General features: G+C 42.5%; 1 protein-coding gene across 6 annotated transcripts in view; it reads left to right on the forward strand.

The window, feature by feature from the left end:
- Positions 1 to 7,658: 7,658 nt before the first annotated feature.
- The window catches only part of ROCK2 (Rho associated coiled-coil containing protein kinase 2), a 167,470-nt gene continuing 156,869 nt past the window's right edge, over positions 7,659 to 18,259 (forward strand). For 4 of the 6 annotated variants that reach the window (XR_003999485.1, XM_030555424.1, XM_030555423.1 and 1 more), the window contains exon 1: positions 7,659 to 8,387. Coding sequence is in view for 5 of the 6 variants with exons in the window: in XM_030555424.1 (XP_030411284.1) it covers positions 8,241 to 8,387 (147 nt within the window). In the remaining variant the exon portion in view is untranslated. The remainder of the gene's footprint in view (positions 8,388 to 18,259) is intronic. The other 2 variants (XM_030555426.1, XM_030555427.1) reach the window with 2 other exon arrangements.

Here is an 18,259-nt window from a genome sequence, read left to right on the forward strand (position 1 = left end):
GCTAAATTTCAGGAAAATTGCATGCAAAGGTTGTTTTATTGTTTGCAGCCTCAATAAAATATAAGATATAGATCAAGGAGAATAACCCAGTTGTTGTTTAGGGCACTGTACCACTGGAAGTGTTAATTTTTGTAAGAAAGATAAAACACAGGCTTTGACCACGCATATTTCTCAAGATATGGGTATTACCATTTAGCTTTGACTCCAGCTTTGACCAAGGAAAGTTCTTTCTCTTAACCTGTGTTCAAATCTGCAGCATCACTTGCCACACCACTGGAATCCACTTTTAATTCTCAATGTTACCAACAGTAGCTGACAATCTGATCCTCTACATATCTCCACTCACAGGGGTATCTGACCTATTCATTACTGCACTTAACACCATCCTTTCTGAGCCCCCAAATTAAGGAAATCAGGGCTAGGTGTATGCATGCTTATTGGAAAGGGCATAGTGAGCACAAGGCCTGGTTTTGTTAGCAGTGGATGTAAAATTTTCATGGGTGACTCAGTGTGGGCATCCATGGGGATTCTAGGTTGGGAATGCTGAGAACTGCTAGCCCAGAAAAACTGAAATTATAGTTAGTTATATAGATGCTATTGTATGATCACTAATTCATGTCTGTATCACACTTCCACTTTACATGTTCTGCATTTGCTGAACACACTATGGATCACCTTTCTCCTTCACTTCTGCTTTCTTCTTCTGTCAGTTTCTTCCCCTCCCTCTCTTTCATTCTGGGGACATGCATTCCCTCTTCTTTAATTATTTGTATAATTGTGTATCTATGGAAAATGCATTGCAAACTATTAATTAAAAATATAGTTTCTTTCTATACTGATTCAGTTTTGTGGGACGTGACAAGAGTGCATAAGTTGCTGTACTTAAGAGGACACTGTTGACTTGTAATATATTATAAAGAAATGTCTTTTTCCAGTTTACTAATAACACCTTAAATTAGTAAAAGTAAAATAACTTTTAAAAGTCTATTTATTTATCCCTATGCGCTTTGTTTACTTTTTCATATTTATCTTAGTGTGAACAATGAAAATTAGTGAAGTCAGTTTCAATTTTGTTACAACTGGTTTCACTTTCAGTTTCTCAGCGCTGCAATGTTTGGGTTTCAAGTAGTGCAGGTGAATGTTTTTAAATATTTGAAAAAATGTTTCATGACAAACGTTTCTACTTTATTTGTAAATGTTTGTTTTTATAAAATCTAAATTTTAGGCCAAATTATTTTCCCCTGTGTCCATTTAAAATGGGATAGAGCACTGGACTGGAACTTAGAAGACCTAGGTTCTATTCCCAACTCTGTCACCTCTGTGACCTTGGACAAGTCACTTTGCCTCCTTGTGCCTCAATTTCCCCACCTCTAAAATGGGGGTAATACCTCCTTTGTAAAGTATTTTGAGATCTATGGCTGAAAAGCACTATATACCTAATAAGTCTTATTATTTTAGTTAGAAAAGTAGAAAAAGCAGAATACACTTTTTTTCTTAATTCATATCACATTTGTTCCACTTACATGTCAAAAGAAAAATTTTCTGATTGCCAGCCCTGCAAACTCATGCTGGGATCTGACAGTCAAACTATGTCCTTTCTGTCACTTATAATCAAGAATAAATATTCTGCAGTTGGAACTTAGGTGATGATTTTGTTGATTCGTGAGCCAGAAGAGAGTTCAGATCACTCTACTATTGCTACATTGGCTCTACAATTTATTTTGTCAGTAAACAGATATGACAGATGGAACAGATGTATTGAGTAAGAACTTCAAGGAGGTACCGTTTCTACACAGTCACTTTTCAGACTAGAAATAAACTATATTCAAAAGTGGCTTTGTCATGCTTTGCTAATAATTTGTTATGAGTTTAAATGTTACCTTAAATGTCACAGAATCATAAAATCAGAGGGATAGCTGTGTTAGTCTGGGTCTGTAAAAAGTGACATAGAGTCCTGTGGCACCTTATAGACTAACAGAAGTATTGGAGCATAAGCTATTACGGTGACCAGATGTCCTGATTTCATAGGGACAGTCCTGATTTTTGGGTCTTTTTCTTATATAGGCTCCTATTACCCCCTACCGCCCTCATTTTTTACATTTGCTGTCTGGTCACCCTATAAGCTATTCACCCATGAAAGCTTATGCTCCAATACTTCTGTTAGTCTATAAGGTGCCATAGGACTCTTTGCCACTTTTTACACAATCATAAAAGTTAGAGGAAGTGATAAGAAGACTTAGCATTTATAAAGTGCTTTTCATCTGTAGATCTCAAAGTTCTTTACAAAAATTAATAAGTATAATGAAACAGAGGCACAGATACCCACCTTGACAAGTGGTATATGTCTACATAGCAAGCAGCAGCCTGTGGCAGTGAGTCTCACAGCCTGGGTCTACAGATTTGGGTTCACACTAGGGGGCTAAAAATATCTGGGCAGACATTTGGGCTTGGGTCCTGAAGCCTACTGAGGGGACTGGGCTTCAAAAGCCAACCTGAGCCTGAACAGATACAGTTGTTTTTAGTGCCATAATGTGAGCCCTGCAACCTGAGTCTATAGAGCCAGGCTCCGAGACTCACTGCTGTGGGCTGCAGCTTGCTGTGTAGACATACCCTGTGAATGCTCAGAATAGAGTCCAGGCTCTTGACTCTCAGTCTGGGGCATGATTCAAAGGCCACTGAAGTCAATAGAAATATTCCCACTGAATTTAATGGGCTCTGGATCAGACTTCTGATGTTCTAGACCAGGGGTAGGCAACCTATGGCACTTGTGCCAAAGGTGGCACGTGAGATTATTTTCAGTGGCACTCACACTGCCCGGGTCCTGGCCACCGGTCCGGGGGGTTCTGCATTTTAATTTAATTTTAAATGAAGTTTCTTAAACATTTAAAAAACTTTATTTACCTTACATACAACAATAGTTTAAGTTATATATTACAGACTTATAGAAAGAGACCTTTAAAAAATGTTACAATGTATTACTGGCACACGAAACCTTAGAGTGAATAAATGAAGACTTGGCACACCACTTCTGAAAAGTTGCCGACACCTGCTCTAGACTAACTGTTACAGACTTGTTCCCTACAATACATTTTTTAGTTATTTGTTCAACTAATTTTAAATCCCTTCTTAAAATACATTTCTGATGTGATGCCTACAGGAAGTCAGTCAACCAATTATGACTAGGCTGTGTAGTAGTTGGGAATGGCAGATTTATTTATTAAAAAAATCTTTCAGATGATTTATTGAACAGCTAACCTAGGTAACTTATTATTGTTACCCCATTATCCCTCCAACCCCTTCAGTCCTACTTTTCACACCTACTTGTTGTATCTTGTCTCAGATTAGATTTAAAGCTCTTTAAGCTAGAGACTATATCTTCACATGTGTTTCTGAACAGTACCCAGAACAATGGCTCTGGAGCCTAACTGCGGAGTGGGCATTACTCTAATATATTATTAAATAATAAATAATAAAATAATAAATTTCAATAAATATTTTTTCATGGATTTTGTCAAGGAGTTCTTTCACAATATTATAAAGGTGTTACAATTACATATGGGCTTGAACCATGAGATTTGGATTTTGATCTTCCACAAAGTTCAGAGGTTTTTTGTGTGAGAGATTCAGGATTTGGATCAGATTACTATAGAATCTATCAGTGAAATTCAGATCTGAACTTCCCCATAATCTGGGATTGTTTGGCTCCAGGGCTCTGACTTAGAATATTGTATAGGGTGATCTTATTCAAAACCATGCAAGTGACTCACAGATCTACTTGTCCATTCTGGGCCTGTCTCCTTCTGTCTAAATTAAAATATTACCCTGTCTTTCTGACATCATTTCATGGATACCCAGCTGTCAACCAAGCTCAGCATGACCAAAACTAGACTCTTGATCTTTCCCCACTAAGTTCTTCGACCTTTCTCAGTCACTGTGACCACTGACACTCATGACAGTAATATCAGCTTAGTCTTTATTTTGTCCCTTCCTCTAGATCTAATGCATCCAGGCTGTGTCTCAATCTTACCACTTCTTCCTACACATCATCTGTAAGATCCAATATTTCCTTTCTACCCACATAGCTAAAATTCTTACCCAGGCCCTCATTATCTCGCTTCCTGACTATAACCTCTTCTTTTCTTTTCTCCTCTAATGCCTTCTTAAATTCATACAAAATGCTGCTGCAAAAATCATCTTTCTGACTTGCTACATCACTTCCCTCTTTGTACCCGTCCATTGCTTCCCCTTATAGTACATCAAACACAGGCTACTGGTCTTCAATTTTAAGGCTCCTTACCGGCTATTCCATCCCTTACTTTAATCTCTTATTTAACACACTATGGAAATAACAACCTCTGCCTTTGTTTTGTCCAGGATGCCAGTCTGGAGTGTCCATCTGTCAAATTTCACCTTCGTGCTTTCTCCCACACTCACTCTTATATATGGGGAGAAGCTCCCTGTAAAAATCTGCAAGGCCACAACCATTTTTAAAACCCACCGATGCCATGATGATTACGCACCTGGTCTGCTGTGACCACCGCTTATATGATTGATCACAATTATCTTACTGTTATCTTGTGCTCCCCTCTCTATTTGTTTACTCTCATCTTATACATAGATTGACGGGGCATGGGCTGTCATTTTATGTGTATGCAGTGCCTGCCTAGTGCAATGGGGACAATCCTTGATTGGTGGCCTCAAGATCAGGGACAGTTCCAGGCACCAGCACAGCAAGCGTGTGCCTGGGGCGGCAAGCTGCAGGGGCGGCCTGCCGGTTGCCGTGAGGGTGGCAGTCAGGCTGCCTTTGGTGGCATGCCAGTGGGAGGTCCGCCAGTTCTGCGGCTTTGGCAGCAGGTACGCCGCAGGCGCGGGACTGGTGGACCTCCCGCAGGCATGCCGCCGAATCCGCATTACTGGCGGACCTACCGCAAGTATGCCACCGAAAGTCGCCTGACTGCCGTGCTTGGGGTGGCAAAATACTTAGAGCCATCCCTGCTCAGGATGCTAACACAATACAAATAAACAATAGGCCAGCTGTCCCAAACTTCCCCCTAGTTTGTGGTTGTTCAGTTCCCAACACATTCTGGCTCAGCCTACTCTATTCTCTTTAGATTTTTATACTATGTTCATTATTGCAGTATTTAAGAACCTTCCAATACTGCATTAAGCAACATGTTTACACATCTGTCACATTTGTTCTCTTATCCTTCCCTTGTGGAAGAAGTGTATGGAGAGGAGTATCTTGTTTTGATAAGGTTTTTTTGTGTGTTTTGGTTACATATACCTGTTGCTAGGAGTTTATAATAGAGAAGGCAAGGTAAAAGAAATGTGCCTTGCACATAGAAATGGAAAGTGGTGAGGGTTGTGATAGTTAGTTCCTAAGGAAGTTCATTCCACAATCTCAGATCAACTCTGGAGAAGTTTCCGTCTCTCACATAGAAGAGATTTACACTACAGCTACACTACAGCTTAAGTCGAGATAAATTATATCGCTCAGGGGTGTGAATTAGTCACCCCGCTGAGCGACATAATTTACGCTGACTTAAGCACTGGTGCGGACAGCATTATGTCGGCAGGGCAGCTTTTCCTGCTGACATAGCTACTGTCACTTGTGGGGATTGGAGTAATTAAGCTGACAGGAGGGCTCTCTCCCATCGGCTTAGAGCAGCTGCACAGAGTTTATAGCAGTGCAGCTGCATTAGTTAAACTGCGCCTCTGTAAGCTCTCTAGTGTAGCCATGGCCATATTGTTGACAGTTCCACTGTGCCAGATGAACAAAGTTATCAATTCTGGTCTTTGTCCTGGAGCAGGGGTGTGTGCCGGGGGGGCAAGCAGAGGCATCTCCCCTCAGTAATCATTGGGAGCACAGAACTTCTCAGGCCCCTGCATAGGCGCAGACTTCCCCTCTTTCCTCTGGGTGCTCGACACCCTCCTCTACTCCACCCCTTCCATGAGGCCCCCATTCCAACCCCTTTCCAAAGTCCCCGCCCCCTCCCTGCCTCTATTCCAACTCCTTCCCCAATTCCCCACCTCAGCCCCTCCTCCTCCCAAGCACGCCATGTTTCTGCTCCTCCCCTTCCCCCCTCCAGCATGCTAACCCTGCCAAACAACTGTTTGGCAGCGGCAGCTGGGTGGGAAGCACTGGGAGATAGGTGGAGGAGTGGGGACGCGGCGCACTCAGGGAAGGGGGGGGTGAGGAGCGGCGGGGCGGGGCAGGGCAGGGGGTGAGAGGAGGTTGTCTGCCAGGGCTGTGGGGAGGGGAGGGTGGTGGAGAAAGCGAGACAGTGAGCTTCTGTGCCCCCCAAAAGTGTTCATATTTAAATTCCTGCTCATGCCCCTCCCAGAGCTTTAACAGTCATTTAGGTATTGTGGGCCTGGGCCAGACAGTGCTTTGAAGATCAGGACTGAAATCTTAAACTTGATTGAAATTTAGATGGGAAGCCAGCATAGAGAGGACAGGTTTGATGCACTCACAATAGCCTGTGTTACTGAGGATATGCGCTGCTGACTTTTGTACTAGTTGGAGTTTCTTAAATATATGATTAGTTCTACACTAGGGATGAACTTCCATATGAGGAGAGATTAAAGATTGAGACTGTTCATTTTAGAAAAGAGATGACTAACGGGGGATATGAGAGAGGTCTATAAAATCATGACTGGTATGAACAAATTCATAGGGAAGTGTTATTTATCCCTTCACATAACACAAGAACTAAGGGTTACCTGATGAAATTGATAGACAACAGCTTTAAAACAAACAAACGGAAGTACTTCTTCACACAACACATGGTCAGCCTGTGGAACTTGCTACGATGGGATACTGTGAAGGCCAAAAGTATGGGTTAAAAAAAGAATTAGATAAATTCGCAGAAGATAGGTCCATCAATGGTTACTAGTCAAGATGGCCAGGGATGTAACTGCATGCTCTGCATGCGCTAGCCTGTTTGCTAGGAACTGGAAGTGGGTGACAGAGGATGGATCACTTGATAATTACCTGGTCTGTTAATTCCTTCTGAAGCACCTGATACTGGCCACTGTAGGAAAACAGGATACTGGGCTAGATGGACCATTGGTCCGAACCACTACACCTGCTCTTGGGTTCTTAACATCCATGAAATTTGGGAGCCGTCAGCTCCAGGTCAACCCCTTGCAGGGATGGCACCAGGTGCACAGTGGGCTCTTGAGCTGCACCTTGGGTGGGGGGGAGTTGGTTTGGAGTCACCACCCAACTATTATACAACACGTCTAGGGCTTTATAGTACCAAATGGTACATACACATACACGCCACCGAGGATGGGAAGCTTGTGCCCCCCTCACCGACCCCTCCACGTGCTAGGTTCGCCGCTTCCTTCACAAGCTGACTCAGCAGGAGGCGATGACGACACGGCGGGTCACCCTGCTATTTTGGCCGGGCTGAGGGCAGCCGGAGGCGGCCAGGCAACCTGCTCAGTGCCCGCTTTTGGGGGTGACCCAGCGCTGTCCCCGGGCTGCCTCTCGGCGCCACCCCCCGCCCCGCCAGCTGAGCCGAGGGGTATAGTTAGGCAATGAGCGAGCGCGGAGCTATGTGTCCTCTGCGCCGGGCGCCGTGTCCGGCCGCTCGGAGCGGAGGCTTGTGGGTAAGGGAGGCCGGCTGCTGGGTGTCAGGCTGAGGGGCGGGAGCCGGAGAATGGGGGCGGCGGGAGGCAGCGGCAGGGACAGTGACTCGCTGCGGGCGGCGGCCGCCCCGCGGACTGAGTGACACGGCGAGAGAGGGACAGCAGCGAGCCTCACGCCGCCGCCGGGAGTCGCTTCTCCCGCCCAGCCGCCGCCGCCGGAGGAGGAGGAGGAGGAGAGGAGCCGGCCTCGAGCGCCGCCCGCCGCTTTCCCTCCGCCGCGGCGGGTGTTTGGTTGGTGCAATGGCCAGGCCGGTGCCGGAGACCCGGCAGTGACTCGGTGCCCGCCCAGAGCCGTCCTGAGCGGGGTGGGGGAGTCGGGGCCGCCGCGGGAATCTCTCTCCCCCCGCCCCGGCCGCCGCTCCGCGCTGTTCATGCCTTTGCAGCTGAGAGGTGCCCAGGGGCGGAGCAGCCTCAGCAGCGCCCAGTCGGGGAGCTTCCCCTCTGCTCCCCGCCCTGCGCCTGAGACAGGGCCCAGACCCGGCCGGGAGCACCCAGCTTCTCCGCAGCGCTAGGCCCCGGAGCGGATACCGGGGCCGGCATCAGCGTGATATCCTCCTGCCCGGCCGCTCGCGGGGAGGGGGAGGATGAGCCAGCTTCAGACAGCGAAGATGTCCGCTCCCACCCCGCCTGCGCCCCTGGAGCCCGGGGAGGGGGTGACCACGAGCCGCCAGAGGAAGCTGGAGTCCATGATCCGAGACCCTCGGTCCCCAGTCAATGTGGAAAGTTTGCTGGTGAGTTAGACCCACCCCAGGCACAATAGGGGCCGCGGGAGCCTCCGCCTCCCAGGGATGGATGATCGATCGATGGACGGACAGACTGGCTGGGCGGGGTGATAAACGGCGCTCCCCTTGGCTTGTTCGGAGGGCAACGGTTCACTCAAACGTGGACGGGTTTTTGGTAGATGTCCCCTCTTAGCGGGGTGCATACTCACAGCCCCCTTGGCTGAGGGGTTGTGTGTGTGTGTTGGGGGAAGGAATGGGAACAGAGAGAGAGTAATTCTCCATGGGTGGGTTGAGGGGAGCTCTCACTTGATGTCTTTGAAAGGGATGGTGAGTGTTTTCCCTTTGAATGAATTTGGGAGGGTGTTGGTGCGATTCCCCCCTTGGGATCATGAGGGAAGACCATGATGGTGAAAATGTGCTCTTGATGGCTGGCTGGCGTTGGGCATGAGCGGGATGGGATAGTAGAGAGCTACCCCCCCCCCCCGGTGAACTTTGCCTATGTGTGTTGGAGGGGGTAGGGGCTGTGGAGTGCTTCCTGCTTGACTGGCTGGGGGTTGGCTGAGAGGGCTTCTTTCTTGGATGATGAGGGAAATGCCTTTGGACGGGGGCAGAGCGATCTTTTCCATTAGCTTTATTTGCACTTAAGTTACTCAATTGGTATTAAGCATGGACTCTTCACATTATTTTGAGACTTGGAAGCAAATACGTTTTCCCCCTATGTAGTGTCCAGGTGTGTGCTACCTCCTCCTCAGGGCCCCCAAACTAAACCACACTTAATTACTCTGAAGTTAAAAGATGAGACTTGCGGCCTGGAGCATGATGTAGAAACAGTGCAGGAAAAGAACACGCCTAGGAAAGAAATATATCTTGGGGATATAACAGGGACACTTATTTCCCGTTAGGGTGAATAAATGAATAAATGTCTCTCTGCCTTTTGTAATAGAGCATTTTTTTTTCCCTATCTGAGTATGAAGTGGTGTTTCTTTTCCGGGGAAACCCATGCCTCCAAGAAGGAGTGGAAAGGGAGTGTGATCTCCCCATTTGAAACATGTAAGCCTTATAAAGGTGGTGAGGGGGAGTCTCAGTGCTTTTACAGGCATCAGCTCTCCTCTGTCAGAACAGTGTTCTGAGGCAGAGAAGTCCTAGTGCCTGCAGCCTGAGTGAAAGGTTTGGATTTTTTGTTTCTTCTCTGTTCCAAGAGTTGTTCATTGCAGGCACTTATTCTGAGAGGCCATGGGAGTAGTTTGCAAAAAATGACTCAGCCCTGTTTGGCAAAAGTACAGGAACTGAGTGAACAGTGTGTGTGTGTATGTGTGTGTGTCTGTGCTGGGGGGTGGTGAGGGCGAGGATGCAGGGATCTCCTGTAATGTGTATTAAGTTCTTTTCATGCCTCTAGTTGTGCTATTCCTGTCATGGATACTCAGAGCCGGTGTACTGTCATCCATGATACTTGGTGGAGAGGGTGGGAAATACTGCTGCTGATTTCCCTGGGCTCTGATAGGGTTTAACCTAGGCCAAAGCAAAGAGAGCTGCCTCTGGGCTTCACTCCTAGCATTTTCATGTCGGTATTTCATTCGGAAAACTTTGACCTATGGCCAGAAAGAGTAGTTTAAAATAGTACCACAGATCTGAAAAACTCATCAGATTAATACTTAATGCTGGCTGATTTTTTTTTTCTTCTTCACACTTTTTCAGCTTTTAAACTCATTATTTTTTATCCTTGGACTTGGGAGGGTATATATTGTAAAAGTGCAGTTCTTAATGTGATCTTGAATAAAAATTGCGTGATGCAAAATTAAGACCAGTGTCTGCTTGACAATAGTTTAGCATAGTTTATACATTTTGTAACCTTACACCAGTATAATGTTAGATCAGCTTATGCAATAAATGAGACATCACCAGAACAAGGTAAGAGGTTTATTGAATAGACTATTAGGGCTTATTTTTTATAGTAAAGGGCATAATTTTTTCACATACATGCCCTCTTTCTAGAATAGATACAACTTAAATATTGTTTGGAATGAATAACAATGGATGAAATGGTATAATGCTTATACACAAAACAGTAAAATTTGATCGTCTCAGTTTCATACATCTGAAATAATCAGTTATTAAAGAATTTTGTTGTTGTATGTGAAAGCTGTAGTAATTTTCCTACAGATAGTTCCACTCTTAGAGTTTGATAGTGTAGCTTTGTGAAGTTTGGCCCGGTGTTCCATGCTTGTTTTCTCCTAGATTGAATATGATGTACTACATATGGAAACCTCACATTTAAGTAGAGAGGAAGGTTTCTTTATAAACAGCTGAGTTAAGGCAATTTATGCTGAAAGTAGAAATGTACTTAAAGTGGAAATACAGCGGCAGATATTGGAGATGGGGAAACAGTCTTTAAAAGACTAGTTACATTACAAAAAAGAATGTTACATTATTTTTAGGTTTTGAAATGGTAACTGATCATTGTCTGACTAGGAAGAGTTTAAAGCACAAACTATAGAATGGAATCTGAAGTGGAATCTGTTTCCTAATACAGTACATCTAATAAGTCATAAAACAGCTGCTGATCTGCATTTGTGAGAGTATTTTATTTTCGGTAAGCTGTAGAGAGGGAAAAATTGTTTTAATCTGCAGCACGTGGTGCAAATTTGAAAGAATTGAAAAGATGTGGTAAGAATGATCTTTCTCTGGATATCAGTTCCATTGCTTAGCACAGGCTATGCTATTCAGTAATTACTAAATGAAGAGATTTTTGCTCTTTGCAGTCTGGAACATGGCTAAATATTGATCGGTAGAGTCTAAGGAGCCCAGTACACAGATGCATAGAGTTTAAGGCCATCTAGTCTGGCCTCTTGTACATAAGAGGCCGTTACATTTCAACCAGCTACCTTTTATTGAGCTCAGTATCTTGTTTGATGGTAGCATATCTTCCACAAAGACATCCAGTTTTGATCTGAAGATATCAAGAGATGGAGAATTCACCACTTCCCTTGATAATTTGTTCTAAAGGTTAATCACCCTCACTGTTTTTGTTTGTAAAATGTGCCTTATTTCTAATTTGTCTGGCTTTAGCTTCCAGCCGTTGGTTCTTGTTATGCCTTTGTCTGCAATACTGAAGAGTCTTATAGTACCCATATTTTTTCCCTGTGAAGATACTTACATACTGCAATTAAGTCACCTTTGCCTTCTTTGTGATAAACTGAATACACTGAGCTCTTTAAATCTCATGTTTAAGGCATTTTCTCCAGCCATCATATTATTGCTGTGCCTCTTTTCTGCACCACTCCAATTTTTCAAGGTCCTTTTTAAAATATGCACCCCAGAAATGTATGCAGTATTGGTATTGGTCTCAGTGATGCCACAGACAGGCATAAAAACCCCAACGAGTTCGGTGGCACCTTAAAGGCTAATGAATTTATTTGGGCATAAGCTTTCATGGGTAAAAAAAACATGAACCTGAAGAAGTGGGTTTTTTACCCATGAAAATTTATGCTGAAATAAATCTGTTAGTGCCACCGGACTCCTCATGGTTTTTGTGAATACAGGCTAACACGGCTACCCCTCTGATAACAGACAGACATAAATTGCTTTCCTATTCTTACCTACTACTCCTCTTGTATATCTAAAGATTGCATTAGTTCTTTTTGCCACAGCATCACTCTTCAGTGGGAGCTCATGTTGACTTGCTTGTCCATTGTGATCCCTAATTCTTTTTCAGAATCACTGTTTTCCAGGACATAGTCATCTATTCTATAGGTACGGCCTGCATTTTCCCCCTTTAGATGTATGACCTAATGTTTGAGTGTATTAAAACATGTTTTGTTTGAGTGGGCCCAGCTTACTAAGTGATGCAGATTGCTCTGTAGGTCTCATCATTGTTTACCATTCTGTCAGTCTGTCATTCTCAAATTTATTGGAAGTGATTTTATATTTACTTCCAGATCATTGATTAAAATGTTGAATACACCGACCTAAGCACCAGTGTGGACAGTGTTATGTCCCCAGGAGAAAATCTCTACTGCCTCTTGTGGAGTTGGATTATTACGTAGAGCGTCTCTCCAGATGCGCTACAGCAGTTCATCTGCACCAGTGTAGCACGTCTAGTGTAGACTAGCCCTTAGTCAACGTCAGGGTTCCTAAATAATTCTGGTTTATCCCTCTCCATCTGCCTTTTTTTTTTTTTTTTTTTTTTGAATCTTTATAATTCCAGAAGTTTGATTAAGGAGCAAAAGTAGCTGAAAATATGAGCTTTTATAGCAGTAGAACTGCTTGACTTTTGTTGCTTGTTCATCATTTGCAAACAGTCTTAATAGTAGTCTTCCTAGTAGAGCTGACCAGAGGATGACAATTCTGTTTCATTGCAGATTTCTTGGTTTGAAAATCTGTTTCTATTCTGCATTGGAACAGAAACAAAACTTTTCATTTTGGCAAAAACGTTCCAATAAGTTCTTCTTCTTTAGGTCTTGTTGCTGCAAACTCATCCATGTGGGTGGACCCCTGTGCAGCCCCATTGACTTCTGCATAGGGACTGTCTGCTGTAAAGATCAGCATGAATCAGTGTACAAAATTGAGTCCTTAATTAGCACCTTTTCTCTTATCAGTAGCTGCAGTGATTTAAGGGAAAATGAACTATACAGTTTTGTGAATTAACTGTTTTTTCTAATTTAAAAAATGTAGATTGAAATAAATGTAGGGTGACTTGGTTAACCTTTCTCCCACCAAGTGGAGGATGAATGTATGTATTCATTAAAAAAAACTGTCTATAGTAAATCTAACTTCATGTTTTGAATTATGGAATATTCTTCTCTTAGCTACTATTATACTATACTATTATACTATACTATTTACTATTATAAATACAATCTGTATCAAAAATAATTGGTCTAATTGTTAGCTGAAGGTTTCCAGTCTATTGAATTCAAAACTTTGGTTACATTAAAAAAAAAAAAGACTTATCTCCACTGTTCTCTTAATACATATTGGGGCTTGCCAGTGTTTCATCTGTAGAAAGTAACAGTGACCATATCGCTTGCATGGAGAAGCTGTGTGTATATTTTAAGAATGTAAGTGATTGAGTCCTAAGAAATAGATTACATGGTAAAGAAAAAAAAATGGATTAAATTTTATTCTTACTCAAACTTTGCTTAAGCTGTTACCAAAACCACCAAATGTTTTTAGTAACAGATTTATTTAAAATACTTTTTTCAGTGGCATACAGCTTTAGTTAAGAACAAGAGTACTGTGTTTATTCTGGCAACCTTTATGAGGAATAAACCTTTTTAATTAGTCTGTAACTGTGTAAACAAAACACTGAAGTTAGTGCTTAGTTCCTAAGTCACATGTACTGTGTGTCAGGCCTTCCCTACACTAGGGAAATGTTAAAAAAAATTCCCACTATTATTTGGAGTCCTAGTGTAGATGGGATGTCAACTGCTTGTCCTGTTCCAAGCACTATATTCATTAGAACTGCCATGAGCAAGGTTATGTGACACAGTTCTTAAAATGGTGGAAGTGGCCACTAATGAATCTATACCATGGCTGGAATTTTACTAACAACATTGTTGCTATTTTGAGAAATTTTGGACAGAATTCTCTAGTGTAGGCAGGGCCTTATTCAATTACAGATGCTTGTTGGAAGCAGCTCTAACACTCTGGTTTTATATGTTCATGTGCTGTTGTGACAGTTACTGAAATAGTTTACATATTCAAAATATTTTTTCATAAAATGACATGCAACTAAAATGAAAATCATTCCGATTTTGACTTGGCTATTGCTATTACTATATTGTACTCCATGTCTCTTTCACATAGAAAACATAATTTACCATATATATATAGAGAGAGAGAGAGAGTAGGTGATTTATGCCTATTTAATTGGTGACTGACAGTTTAGTGCTGTTTTGATGCTGTAATGATCTCTGGTTAACATAACAGGAAAACAGAAAATTGCAATATCTTCAAGTTACTGCACATTAATATAAACATCTTAGGGGGTGGAGGGAGGGGGTTAGTACCAGTTCCCGCTATATTTAGCTTGTCTAATGCTTTTCCGTATGAAAAATTCTTGCAACTTTTATTTGAGATTCTCTACCATTTCCATTTCTTTTGTGGGGGGGAGGAAGGGGGAAACAATCCTTTGAAATTTGGCAGGGAGAAAACTCTGAGCCAGCCTCTCTCCCACCATGAAATTTGTTCAGGGTTTAGCTGAAAGAGAAACTTCTGAAAATTGCCATTTCTCTTCTGTTGCTTGTAGTGTTGCCAGAATAATAACCGAACGTAAACATTCTGATATAAGCCTGGACCCCTACTGTAGCAGCATTTAGACACTGCACTGGGATGGGAATCCTGGGAGTGGACATCCTCTCTGGAAGTGGGAGGATAGCTGAGCCAAGCTCCTCTCAACCCCTTCCCCGAAAATATAGCATATAGCCTTAGTGGTCCTTCTTTTCCCTCAAGATCCCCCCCGCCCCCAATCTATGTTGGCACCACGTGGGGAAGGAGCTCCGGCTACTGCTTTGGCAGGAGAGAAAGAGAGCTGGATTCCCACCGCCCTCCTATATATATATATACACCTTTTCTCTAACTTTTGAGTGCTTAACTTTTCAACTTAAATAATAATCTTGTAACTTGAGCTTTTAAAAAGTCTAATTTCTGAGAAATAATGTGTGATTGTGTAATACAACCCTATCATAGCAGTTCTGTCCAAGGGAGCAGAATTAATGTTGCACACACAGTCTAAACTTTTGAATTCTTTAGTATGGAACTTTAATGTTCACTTAATGCAATTTTTTTAGTGGAATATGTCTTCAGTTTGTAAAAAAAGTGTTTTGGGATGGAATCATTCACATTGACAGTGAAAAGTGATAGCTAAGAAAAATGAAGAGACTCTCAGGTAATCAAATGTTGTTTAAAGCTGCTGGCTTAGTGAAAATAAGGAGAGCATTTTAATGAACATTGTATACATACAACCCACTAATTCGTAGAGGCATTTTTGGGGTCCTGATCTTGCAGTGAATTCACCCATGTGGATCAGGGCGTTAACTTAAATATCTTAATATCAAGTCAGTTTGGCTTGGTAATTTATTTAGGCACGTATAAATTTGGACTGTAGGTTACTGACTCCCTTTTCTCCTTCTTTGACTGAAGACAACAACTCCTCGAATTACTCATGTATCAAGGTGGTGCTGACAGCTTGTTCTTGTAGTATAGTCACCAACATTTACTTTTTTGTTGTTCTTTAGTTAATAGTGTCTCCTGGAACCTCAGATCATTATGAAAATTTTTTTTTTGAGCGATACCCATATCAATGTGATAGTCACTTGAAACAGACCGGGGGTGAACTAGAAATAGAATGCTAGACAGTAAAGTTCTACCATACAAAAATATGGCAATGTGAAAATATGCAAACCCCAATAATATTTTCCTAGAAAGCCACAGTTACATTGAACTGTTGCTAAGGACTGGCATAGTGTTATTGTGAGGAGACTTCAGGACTGAATTTACTTATATTATGAATTATTAGCCTAAAAAACTAAAACCACAAAGCCTTTGTATTCTGCGTTCCTTGAACTTGCTGCAAAAACCACCCATTGATACAGAATCTTCTTCCAGAACTCAAACTTGTTTCTAGCTGTTATGTTTGCAAAGAAAATCTTCAAAATGTAAACTGAGTTATGCAGTGCTGTCTGCCTGAGTGTTTTGGTAGCCTGAAACGATAGGTTTGAGAGATGTGAATCGCTCAGTCCCTCTTTATGATGTGTTATCTCTGAAACCCAAAGAAGACCATTTAAATGTCAGCATTAACTATTTCACTTCTGTTCATTTTAGCAGAAATATCCGCTTACTATGCTTATCTCATGTGTGCTTTTCATGTTTTTTGGGGTGGCAGGTGCCCCAGTTATTTCCTCCTTAGCTGCCAGTGTCTAGCCAACAGTGCAGTTATGTATTATCAATACTAAAAACCTGTAACACGACAAACTGAAAATATGGAGACTGCAAAATAAACTGATGTTGTATAAATGTATTGTCATTTTTCTTATTCAATAAACTGTATTTTTAAAATGTACATTAATTTGCTCTCAGGCTTAGTTTACTATGTCAGAACAACACAGAATCCATGATGCCTTGTTAAAGGGCAGGCAGCTGACATTGTTTATGAATATGTTGAATAGCACTGGTTTCAGTACAGATCCTTGGGGGACCCTCTATTTACCTCTCTCCACTGTGAAAACTAACCATTTGCTTTTATCCTTTGTTTCTTATCTTTTAACCACTTACTGATCTGTGAGAGGACCTTTCCTCTTATCCATGACTGCTTAGCTTGCTTAAGTGCAGTGTAGTTGTGGTCTTGTTGGTCCCAGGATATTAGAAAGAAAAGGTGGGTGAGGTAATGTTTTATTAGATCAACTTCTGTTGGTGAGAGAGACAATCTTTTAAGCTTCTCCAGGGCTGGGAAAGGAACTCCCAGTGTCACGGCAAAATGTAAGGTGGATCACATTATTTAGCATTAGTAGTTAGAACGTATTGTAAGGACCTTTCCAGGTAGAGTGGACTGTTACACCTCTGCAGTCATAGGACAAAAAGAGGGAGTTTAGTGGGTTACAGATTATTGTAATAAGCCATAAATCCAGTGTCTCTGTTCAGTCCATGATTTTTGGTGTCTAGCAGAGTAATGAATTTAAGCTCCCAGGCTCATCTTTTTAAAGTGTTGTGCATGTTTCCTTTGAGGTTGAGGACTAATAGGTCAGATATAGAGTGATCACTTTGTGATAGGGTGTTTTTGTCTTTTATCATCTTCCTGTGTGAGTTCATTTGAGGACGTAGTGATTGTCTGGTTTCTCCCAAATAGTTGTTGTTGAGGCATTTAGTGTGCTGGATCAGATATACCACATTTGTAGTAGGCATGTGTAGGATCCGTAGATGTTAAAAGGTATGTTATGGAGGGTGTTGATCATTGTATCAGTGGAGATATGTCTGCAGGTTTTGTATGTGGTGTTCTGGCAGGGTCTGGTGCCGCTTTGAGTTGGTATAGCCTGGTCTGTGGGGGGCTTGCTTCTGATGATGAGCTTGGAGAGACTGGGGGGTTGTTTGAAGGTCAGAAGTGGGGGTTCAGAGAAGATTTCTTTCAGGATGAGGTCCCCATCAAATATGGGTTGTAGTTGTTTGATGATATCCCATATGGATTCTAAAGGTGTTAGAGGGGTTTTCATTTTTGTATCGAAGCAGGTTCTCTCAGGGTATTTGGGTGGCCTGTTCCATAATGTTATCTACTCTTCTTGCGGAGAGTTCTTGTTTGGTGAAGATGGTTTTAAGCATGTTAAGATATTTATCGCAGACTTTCTCCTTGAAGCATATTCTGTGGTATCTGAGTGCCAGGCTATAGATAACAGCTTTCTTGGTATGTTTGGGGTTGTCAATGGATTTTTGAAGGTAAGTGGTGTGATCTGTATGTTTCTTGTCTATGGCTGTCTGTCTCTAAGGTTCCATTGTTGAAGCTGATTGTGGTGAGCAGGAAGTTGATGCTAGTGTGGGAGTGTTCCAGAGAGAGTTCTGTGGAGGGGTGGTGGTGGTTGTGGAAATCTATGAGGGAGTTTAAGCTGTCAGTCCAGAGGATGAAAATATCGGCAATGTATCTCAGGTATATCATTGGTTTTGTGATACATTTGTCCAGACATTCTTCTTCAAGTCAGCCTGTCAAGGTTCCTTCCCCACTCTGAACTTTAGGGTACAGATGTGGGGACGTGCATGGACACTTCTAACTTAACTAAGCTTAACTACCAGCTTAGATCTGGTATTGCTGCCACCATTTACAAGCACTCCCTTCCTTGGGTAGCCTTGAGAAACTTCCCCAATTCCCTGGTGAACACAGATCCAAACCCCTTGGATCT

Source organism: Gopherus evgoodei, chromosome 3 (assembly GCF_007399415.2).
Source record: "Gopherus evgoodei ecotype Sinaloan lineage chromosome 3, rGopEvg1_v1.p, whole genome shotgun sequence".
Lineage (NCBI taxonomy): Eukaryota > Metazoa > Chordata > Testudines > Testudinidae > Gopherus > Gopherus evgoodei.